Raw genomic sequence first — 11205 nt, 5'->3', positions numbered from 1 at the left:
GCTTAGCAAGAACTGTTCTTACCTACGCATCAAAACCACAACGATAGTTTGTCAAGTTGGTGTTGTTTTAACCTTCGCAGGGACCGGGCGTAGCCACACTCGGTTCAACTAAAGTTGGAGAAACTGACACCCGCTAGTCACCTGTGTGCATAGCACGGCGGTAAAACCAGTCTCGCGTAAGTGTACGCGTAATGTCGGTCCGAGCCGCTTCATCCAACAATACCGCCGAACCAAAGTGTGACATGCTGGTAAGCAGTATGACTTATATCGCCCACAACTCACTTGTGTTCTACTCGTGCATATTACATCAACGCATAAAACCTGGCTCGGATGCCACCATTGGGTAACGTAGTAATTTCAAAAATTTCCTGCGCACATGCAAGATCATGGTGATGCACAGCAATGAGAGGGGAGAGTGTGTCCACGTACCCTCGTAGACCGAAAGCGGAAGCGTTAGCACAACGCGGTTGATGTAGTCGTACGTCTTCACTATCCGACCGATCAAGTACCGAACACACGGCACCTCCGAGTTCAGCACACATTCAGCCCGATGACGTCCCTCTAACTCTGATCCAGCTGAGTGTTGAGGGAGAGTTTCGTCAGCACGACGGCATGGTGACGATGTTGATGTTCTACCGACGCAGGGCTTCGCCTAAGCACCGCTACAGTATTATCAAGGTGGACTATGATGGAGGGGGGCACCGCACACGGCTAAGAGACGATCAACTTGATCAACTTGTGTGTCTATGGGGTGCCCTCCTGCCCCCGTATATAAAGGAGTAAGGGGGAGGAGGTGAGGCCAGGCAAGGGGCGCGCCAGGAGGAGTCCTACTCCTACCGGGAGTAGGACTCCCCTCTTTTCCATGTTGGACTAGGACTTGGGGGGGGGGAAGGAAAGAGAGAGGGGAAAGGAAAGGGGGGGCGCCACCCCCTCCTTGTCCAATTCGGACTTGGGGGGGGGGAGGGGCGCGCGGCTGCCCCTTGGCCTCCTCTCCTCTTCCTCCACTAGGCCCATTAAGGCCCAATAGGTTACCGGAGGGTTCCGGTAACCTCCCGGTACTCCGGTAAAATGCCGATTTCATCCGGAACACTTCCGATGTCCAAACATAGGCTTCCAATATATCAATCTTTATGTCTCGACCATTTCGAGACTCCTCGTCATGTCCGTGATCACATCCGGGACTCCGAACAATCTTCGATACATCAAAACATATAAACTCATAATGAAACTGTCATCGTAACGTTAAGCGTGCGGACCCTACGGGTTCGAGAACTATGTAGACATGACCGACACACGTCTCCGGTCAATAACCAATAGCGAAACCTGGATGCTCATATTGGCTCCTACATATTCTACGAAGATCTTTATCGGTCAAACCGCATAACAACATACGTTGTTCCCTTTGTCATCTGTATGTTACTTGCCCGAGATTCGATCGCCGGTATCTCAATACCTAGTTCAATCTCGTTACTGGCAAGTCTCTTTACTCGTTCCGTAATACATCATCCCGCAACTAACTCATTAGTTGCAATGCTTGCAAGGCTTATAGTGATGTGCATTATCGAGTGGGCCCAGAGATACCTCTCTGACAATCGGAGTGACAAATCCTAATCTTGAAATACGCCAAACCAACAAGTACCTTCGGAGACACCTGTAGAGCACCTTTATAATCACCCAGTTACGTTGTGACGTTTGGTGGCACACAAAGTGTTCCTCCGGTAAACGGGAGTTGCATAATCTCATAGTCATAGGAACATGTATAAGTTATGAAGAAAGCAATAGCAACATACTAAACGATCGTGTGCTAAGCTAACGGAATGGGTCAAGTCAATCACATCATTCTCCTAATGATGTGATCTCATTAATCAAATGACAACTCTTTGTCTATGGTTAGGAAACTTAACCATCTCTGATCAATGAGCTAGTCAAGTAGAGGCATACTAGTGACATACTATTTGTCTATGTATCCACACATGTATTATGTTTCCGGTTAATACAATTCTAGCATGAATAATAAACATTTATCATGATATAAGGAAATAAATAATAACTTTATTATTGCCTCCAGGGCATATTTCCTTCAGTCTGGTGGAGCAACTGCCGATGAAAATCGCGCCGACTACGGTCATGGCGGACGATGACAGCGTCTTAGATGTCGTTCCCTTGTCGAGGCATCGTCGTTGCAGTCTGCATCATCTGGCTCGGGATGCTCCAGGGGAAACTCTAGATCTGGGTCTTCCGGATCGGACGATGATGGCGTTTTATCGCTTTCCCTCTTGGGGGCATCGTTTTGGAGCAAGTGATGGCTAGGGGGATGGTGGAGCGGTACTTCATCTCACACATTGATGGCGACGGAGATCGGCGGCATGGCGCTGTGGAGGCTCGGCGTCCGATGCGCGGAGATGGACTCGCGCAGGAGGAGGTAGCTGTCTGGCGTCATGGTGACGTCGATGGCAGAGTGGCCAGACAAGGTAGAAGCCTCAATATAATCTGAAGACGGACCTGTGGAAGATGGCGGCAACGACACACGAGTGCGTCTGACCGGATTGTTCCCCAGACCCGGTATGTGGCTCGGCTGGGGTTTCCAGCTTTTGATGTTAGGCTTAGGTGAGTGGTTTGGGTAGTGGCCCAGCTAGCATCCCTTCATCATATGGATAGGAGTAGCGGCATATGTTGCTAAGATGGTGGATTCAGGTATATTATTTGTAATACTTTGTAAAGTCCTCGAGAATAATCAATAAAGTGGCCATATGCATCTTCCAGATGCAGAGACCGGGGGTCATCCTTTTCTAAAAAAAATGGAGCCTGAGCTCCACTAGCAATTTCGGACTACCACTAGCTTATAGAGGGAAACTCGTTATATTCTCACTGAGAAGAATAACAAAAATAACTAACCACGACGTCTTGTGGGTGTGATGCACCTGTTTTCGCGTGTTTTTCCACTAGTTAATCTGGCAATTCTCTTCTTCTTAATTAATGGGCTGAACCTCAAGGGTTTTAGTTCTTCTGAAAATATAAAAGCAATGTTGTTTAGAAAACCAATAATAATTAAAATAAATAACAATTTTGTTTCTCGAGTACTGAGCACATACACTACAACTACTGAAGTAAGCACATGTGTGTTCCGTACGTACGTTGTGTGGGTCATCTTGCGGACTGATCATGTGGGTTCAGTAATACAGCCAGAGTCTGGACCTCCTGATTGAATGCCGACCATGTGATATTCATCTTTGACTAATATTGAGAGAAGTGGTTCAATCTAATCTAGTTTAAGTAGTGCCATGTCATGTGATCAGATCACACATTCACATTTGTTCTCCATAGCACACGAAGAATATACAAGTATCTGCATAATTCATAGGCCAATTCTCATTTATTTATTTATTTTCGATTAATGGATTATCAAGCCCTAACGCCTCCAGTTTTTGAAAAAAAAAGTCTGTTCGATGCCCAACACTTACGAATCCAGGAAACTCCATATGAACTTCACATAAACAGCTCAATTTCCGGCAGGATTCAAGACAAGTCCTCGCACTCCAAACTAGGGGACCGATTAGATAGATCTCATATTCCCATGGCATGAGCTCAGGAAAATGGAGGGAAAATTGACATGATCCGAATCAGAGTAGTACTGTTTTTACCTTTTTTTGGCCGGCACACTATTTCATTGTGTTATTTCTAATACCAAAGATGCACATTTCGATACGTGCTATAGAGAAAAGAGAGCAAATAATGCTCATACAGTACTAGCTTGGACTCTCACATGGAGGAGGCTGGCCATGGACAATCTGTCTCTCAAGTCCCAAGTCCACAGACTAAGCTTGACCAGCTAATAATTGGCCAAGTTAACTGCCCAGATGCTTCTTCTTCCACCTCCTCTTCAATCATTGAGACGTTCTTGGGTCTTGGCCCTTTTCCCTTGGACCACAATGGTAGATGGCAATGGAACATGGAACATGGGAATGACCGCAAGAGGGACTTTCTTAGGTGAACATTCTCTTCCCACTAAAAGACTCTGAAAGCAGATACAGGGTTCATTGAATTTACCATGCGGCTACAGAGGTTACAGCAGCGAAAACTTACAGCAAGTATTAGCAAGAAACTTCGCAGTACGATCCATACACTGGGATCCGTGCCGCAAGAATATTTGCAACAACCAGATTTACAAAACCTGAAACCTAAGGGCCGGGAGGACATTTCACAAGATTGTTGGGTGTCCTAGGCCTTTACAAATTACAAGCAAAGCAAACTGCACACACTCCATAGATACATGCGAGGAGAAAGCAAAAGAGCGATCAAAATCTACCAGAAGCCTGTACTCTACACACAATCAGAATGAGGTCGATCTCGTTCTCCGAAGATGCTTTTTCGGTTCTGGAGGGGGCGCGGACTTCAATAACATGTCCAACTCCTGCAAGCGAATGCGGTGAAACATCGTTGTCGTCAATAAAGAGGTGAATGGCAATCACTAGATAAATACAGGCTCACACTTTCAATAGCACATAGCAGCAATTGCTGGTTCTTGGTCAAACTGCACCAAGTATAATGTACTTGTGTGTTATTCGTATTCATGTGAGAAACCAAGAGGCAGATCTTGAAAGCAGAAGAACACGGAAATATAATTCTTTCGGCAGAAAATTTATATACTCAACGAATATTTCTTTCAGCACATCATGCTTCTATGCTTATTCTTGCAGCCATGGCTTCATGATACCACAGGTGCACCGAGTATTTGAGAAGTACATCCAAAGCGATGCTTTGATTTTGTTTTAATCACCAACAGAAAAAGGAGACAAAGGTGTAAATTATTTGGTGAAACAGGGCACGCCGGTGCGTGCTTGCACTAAAAGTGCAAACTATACAGATGAAGCAGGAAAACATTGGAAAAAATAACAGTAGTAAATTAAACAAACCTCCACCAAACAAATCTAAAGGAAATTAAACAGGTTATGTACAGAAAATGAGCATGATCTACCTTCTCTCTCTTCAGCCTCTTGTTCTCCTCTTCCAGACAAGACAATTTGCATTCGAGCTCGTTTGTGTAGGCCTAAATTTCATACAAAAAAGTTCCCAAAGTTAAAAATTAGTTTTGATACAAAGAAATATACCCAGTGCTGCCGTGAATTAAGATAAACCCAGAACAGAAGTAATCATACAATGAGTAAATTAGGGGTTATGTAGGTGCAAAATAGACAAGCTAACATATTATGGTGTAGTAAGATAAATCCAGAACAGAAGTGGTCCTTCAATGAGTAAAATAGGGGGGTTATGTAGGTGCAAAATAGGCAAACTAACCTATTATAGTGTGTTCTAATCTAAAGAGGGGATGTTAGTTCTGTTCTTGTGCAGAGTAACCAAATAAAGGTCTTTCTTACAAAAAATTTAGCTTTTGGGAGTTGTGCTAATTAGAGATTGCTTGCTAGGCTCCTTGCTAACTGGATCCTACATGAGAGCTAATTCACTTTTTCCTCTATTAGTATGTTTCTAAATCTCATAGAAGCTTTTGTATCATTCTAAAGTGCTAAACAAGTTCTATAGTCATGACTTGAATCGTAAAGAGTCAGAAAAATAAACCTGTTTCCTAGCTCTTGAACGTGCAGCCGATTCTCGGTTCTTGATCATCCTCTTCTGCCTCCGATCAGCAACCTTGTATACCACATCCTGGGAAGACATTCTCTTACGACTAGGACTTTGAAGATCAGAAAGTTCTAGAGATGACGAAATACTCATTTGACGATCTGGGTAGATGGAATCCATTGTCGAAGGGATTGCAACACTCAACGGTTGCGCAATCGACTGACGTACAATATACGCATCAATTGCACTTGTTCCCTGTGGGAAATCCTGCACTCTGGTCATCAAATGAGCACTTTCTCCAGTTCCTACAAGATCAATTAACTCCTCAGCATCCTTCTGATACTGCCCAGTAACAATGCCAGCCCTTTGCAAGAACTCCTCAAGTGTTATCTCCCCAAACGACATCTGTGCATCACAACCTGAACTCCTTTTCTCATCATCACTACTCTCCTCTTCCTGCTGGATGTCTCTCCAAATTTCATCCACTGTCTTCTTGCTCAATGGCAGGGGCACAGTAATGCTGCTGCCCTGACGTTCCAAACCAAAAGCTGACGTGCTTTGACTGCCTGAATTCCCAGCGCCATTTGGTAATGGAAGGTTCTTCTCATCTGGAAGCACACTCCTCACAAAGTCATCAAGGTTCATACTAAGAAGTGGCGCACCAAGGCGGCTTTCAACCTCACTGAGGGTGAGGTTATAGAGAGAGCCTTCCCTGACTAGTGTCTGAATTTGGGCCCTGTTCCGCTTCTTGCCTGTGATGGCGGTGCCACCGCCTTCAGAGCTCATTTTGCCTGTTTTATGTTTGACCAATGACACTATTGATGATCAGTCGTTGATAGCATGAAACAGTAAGCTTTCTGATTTTGGTAATCCTTGTGCAAAAAATATTCAGATTTTGATTAATTCAAGCAGGCAATCTTACTGCAATATGGAAAGATTTAATTAAGATCCAATATACATATGATAGAGCAAGCTCAGAAAAATTATCAGTTAGTGAAGAATGTAGTTCAACATGCACTATCATATGTATTTTGTCCAACTTCGAATTCCAACAAATAAAAGATAAAGGGCAACCCGTCCAAAAAATTGTACACTGATGGTTGTGACTGCTGACTAGACACTAAACTCAAAACTGAAACCAAACCCAAAAGGCAGGTGCAACCTTATCCTAACCCACTGACTTGAAGAAGGAAAAAATGAACCAAACAACAGGAAAGGTACAAATAACATATATGATCCTATACGAGAAAAGAATAGCATAATCATTATGAAATACTGCAAATACACTTCCTAGGGAAAATTCATATGGCACCAGTGAGGCAGTGCCACAAAATCTCAGGTGGGACCATTCTTCATATACTGTGCTGCGCGAATAACTTTGTACATAGATCATGGGATTAAAGTATGGACATGCAAATGGTCAGAAAGCCAATTTGTGTGCCGCACCTAAAAATTGTATGCTATTTTACTCTCTCACTCTTTTTTTTTGTACAACACACAAATGAACATGTTTTTCGGAGAAAAACTGTTGTTCATACTTCATGGAATGTACACATGAGTTCTTTTTCAAATGTCGAACATCATTTTGAAGCATCAATGAAACTACTTCCATAGATTGGAGACAAAAACCTCTGCGCCCAAGTCATAAACTGAGTACTGGACTAACATTTGGCAGATTATCACCAGGGGGTAAAGTTAAAGAAAATGAAAGGCCCATAGATTATGGCTGTAGGCAAAAAATTAACACATCCTCTAAAATTATAGAGTTTCAAGCAGTAGAAAAGAAAGCACGCCTGCTGACACGAACTTCCTCCGTTCCAAAATAGATGACTCAACTTTGTACTAACTTTGTACAAAGTTGAGTCATCTATTTTGAAACGGAGGGAGTAGAAAGTAATACGGCAGCAAAAGGAATAAAATTATTAGCCAAATATACATCTACCAGAGACCCAAAACTCTAAAGTCTGAACCAGAAAGACACAATCATATATACTAGTAGAACCTAAAGAAACGGATATACAGATCATGGCAATTCTAAATTAAATTAGTGGAGCACCAGTCTATCTCATCGCAGCCCGCAATTGCTCAAAAGCGGACCGCATAAAACGCCCGAAACCCCCAAACAAGCAAGAAATCGGCGAATTCCGCTTCATTCCCAGGACGAAATGAAACCTACGCTAATAGCACGTCACTGGATTCCGAGTAAAATGTGCTAACTGATCCAATTCCAATCCAACAAAGCACGCCATGATGGATCAGCGGAACAAATTTGGCCCGGGTGCGGGGAAAGACAACAGAGCTGATTAGGATCAGATACTAACTTGGAGAAGCAGCGCGATGCCTGCAGGGAGAGGATAATCTGCTGCTCGGTGCGCGATAACTCCGAGGTATCGAGAGTGGAATCTTGCTCCGCGCGCACAGAGATGAGAAAAGAGAGAGAGAAAGGGAAAGCACCGGAGAATATATTTCTCGCGTGAAGACGAAGACGACGACAGGTAGAGAGTGATGGCGGGCCCTAAGACGTGGACGTGTGTTACTTGGGCCCAAGGTGTGCTTTGTTTGGGCTGGATCTAACCAATCCGGTAATTATCCAGAAACCCAGAGCCCAAAAGAATGTCGGTCCGTTTGACGTGCAGGCTTATGTTTCTAAGTCGACTCAGAAAAAAAATTAGGCATGGTCCACTGCATCTTCTTTTTCTTTCTCCTCCGTGTAGCCACCGGTCCCCCCATCGCTTGATGGGGCATGAATCTTCCATCTTCTCATCTCCTTTTTCATCTGGTGACCTCGTCCGGCGAGTCGCATTCCCACCACTGCATTTCCACTCTCAGGATCGTTGGCATACAATGCTAGAAGCCACCGTGAGACTGGGCCAGGGGAGGGAGTTGCGAAGCCGGTTCCTCCCTCCCATGTCTACTCTGCGAGGGGAGGTGGCGTTGTTGTAAGCCCGTTCCTTCTTGTTATTTGTTTATTTTTGGTTTTGCATGACATCAATATCCGCGGAGGTCAAAATACGTTGTCGGTTCAACATGATTTTTTTGGGCAACAAGGAGTGTTGTAAGTTTTAGGAGAGATCGAGACGAGCCGCGAGGAGCCCAGGGGTGGCCGCGCCCCCTCGTCCGTGTGGGGCTCACAAACACCGCCTTGACCTGATTCCACTGTCATAATTCCCTATAAATACTGAAACCATCCGTTGTGCCCCTAAAAGAATTTTTATCGCCGCCGCAAGCCTCTATTCCAAAGAGATAGCATTTAGAGCCCTGTTACGGAGCTCTACGGGAGGAGGAAGCCATTCCCGAAGCCATCTTGATCAACCTTGTTGCCTCCATGACCATGTGTAAGTAGTTCCTTTAGGACCCACGGGTCCATAGTAGTAGTTAGATGGTTCTCTCTTTCTCTTTTGGATCTTCAATGTCATGTTATCGTTCTTGATCAAGATCAACTGGATATAATCAATGGTGTGTTTGTTGGAAAATGATGAATTCTCACTTTATGATCAGATTGTTCACTTAATTCAATTGAATCTATTTGGACTTTATGCCACATAATTAAATAGTTTTGTAATGCTCTCCGATCTATCTATGTTCTTTGGCCAAGTTCGATTGATTTTTATTCAGTGGGAGTAGTGCTTTGTAGTGGGTTTAATCTTGCATTGCTCTAACCCAGTGACAATAAGGGCTAGAACATTTATTGTATTTTTTTCGTTTGCGAGAAAATTTCCAATCTATTCATATTCAATCATGGCAATACAATGAACGCCAATAATAATACTTATTACATCCAGATCAATAGACCACCTAGCGACGACTACAAGCACTGAAGCGAGCCAAAGGCGTGCCACCGTCATCGCCCCTCCCTCGCTGGAGTCGGGAAAAACTTGTTGTAGTAGACAATCAGGAATTCCTCGTGCTAAGACCCCATAGGACCAGTGACGGGGTAGGGGACCCGGAGTGCCTAACGTAAAGGAGACCGGCCTCGACCTTGACCAGGGCCCACCAGGCCCAGAGAGAATCATGGAACCCTAGGAAGGAGAGGGCGGTGAACGTGTACCCCAAGGCAGAAGGCGGCGGCCATATCGATCTGATCTCTTCTCCGTGTACACCCTAGACCTCTAATGTCTATATAAAGGGAGGTCTAGGGTCCTCATTAGGGATCCAATGTGGAACTCAACTCTTGGTAGACATCCCAAACACCATTGTAATCCTCTGCACGAGGTATCCCCTCACCATGAATACCAAGACAAAGCATGACGTAGGGTATTACTCCTCAGAGGCCCGAACCTGGGTAAATTGTGTGTGCAAATTCTATTGCGGTACTTCCAGTCTCGTCATGAACCCTACCGAGGGATCTGACATGAATTCGCTTCGTCAGTTGGCGCGCCAGGCACAGGTGACGTTGAACGGAGAACGAACCCGGCTCAGAGAATCACTAGAGGCCAACGATCTCTCGCCACGCCATCGCCTCACCCTCACTTTTTGCTCTTTCGAGCTAATCGCTGACAGATCAGGGCAATTCTTGACATCTTGCCTTCACGCCACATCAAAAGCATGTATAACAGGCATGTGAAGGACCAAGAGGTCTACGACCGCCCTGGTCACCCTGCATGAACATGCATCGTATGACCTCCACGACGCTATGAAGCCTCTTGCGAGACCTCTGTAAACATGATATTCACAACGGCTGACACACGGCGGAATCAGAAGCTCGCCAGACGCGCGATCTACACAACGGAGGAGGTAGCCAGCGAACAACTGGCATGGTCCCAAGAGACAATTACCTTCCACACAGGGACCACCCCGAAGACATCGTGCAGCCAGGAAAGCACACCCTGGTACTAGACCCTGTCGTGGGGGCTAATGCCTCTCATGCGTCCTGATGAACGGAGGCAGCGGCCTCAACATTATCTTCACCGATACCCTGGAAAAGATGAAGATCTCCCTCTTAGGACTACATAGCTCGGGCGTGGGCTTCCAATGGGTAGTGTTGGCCGACCGACGACGATGGTGGTGGGAGGAAAAGGAACCCTAGACTTTTCTTAGGGGAGGTGATCTTATAAACACGTACTGTATTATTGCCGCCAAGGATAAAAGGATGGGGTTTTATCATATTGATTGAATTCTTCATGTCTACATTATGTCATCTTTCTTATTGCGATACTCTACTTCTTGCAAACTTAATACCTTGATATGCATGTTGGATAGCGGTTTTGGGGTGGAGTATTAGTAGTAGATGCAGTTGGACTAATGGTCTACTTATCACGGACATAATGCCTATATGATATTATGCCATGAATGATCATAGTCATAAATATTGCAATCTTTTCAATTGCCCAACTGTAATTTGTTTACCATGCCATTCGCTTGTTTTCGGAAGAGATGCCACTAGTGAACCTATGGCCCCTGGGCCTATTCTTTATTGATACATTCTTATACAAAATTTCCTCTTTTATTTGTCATTTCACTTTACCACCATCTATATCTATTTGCTTTTATTCTTGTAACTAGCAAGACAAGGGCTTGACAACCCTCTCACCACACTGGGTGCAAATTTTTTATTTTGTTTGTGTGCATGTGTTGCTTATATTGTTAGCTTAGGAGCTCCTTTTGGTTTGATAAACCTTGGTTCTTAAC

General features: G+C 44.6%; 1 protein-coding gene across 2 annotated transcripts; it reads right to left on the bottom strand.

The window, feature by feature from the left end:
- Positions 1–4016: 4016 nt before the first annotated feature.
- On the bottom strand, positions 4017–8054 carry LOC125508646 (ABSCISIC ACID-INSENSITIVE 5-like protein 2). 2 transcript variants are annotated; one of them, XM_048673405.1, is made up of 4 exons: positions 7899–8054; positions 5575–6498; positions 4976–5047; positions 4017–4411 (listed from the first exon to the last, which is right to left on the bottom strand). In XM_048673405.1, the coding sequence occupies exons 2-4, from the start codon at positions 6361–6363 to the stop codon at positions 4331–4333; spliced, it is 942 nt and encodes a 313-aa protein (XP_048529362.1). In that variant the 5' UTR covers positions 6364–6498; positions 7899–8054; the 3' UTR covers positions 4017–4330. The 2 variants fall into 2 exon arrangements, with proteins under 2 accessions (XP_048529362.1, XP_048529364.1); XM_048673407.1 differs by having other exon boundaries at positions 5575–6368; positions 7899–8053.
- Between the last annotated feature and the right edge of the window lie 3151 nt (positions 8055–11205).

This window comes from Triticum urartu, chromosome 5, assembly GCF_003073215.2.
Source record: "Triticum urartu cultivar G1812 chromosome 5, Tu2.1, whole genome shotgun sequence".
Taxonomy (NCBI): domain Eukaryota; kingdom Viridiplantae; phylum Streptophyta; class Magnoliopsida; order Poales; family Poaceae; genus Triticum; species Triticum urartu.
Note: the sequence above shows the minus strand (reverse complement) of the source record. Positions and strands in the feature narration are given on the sequence as shown.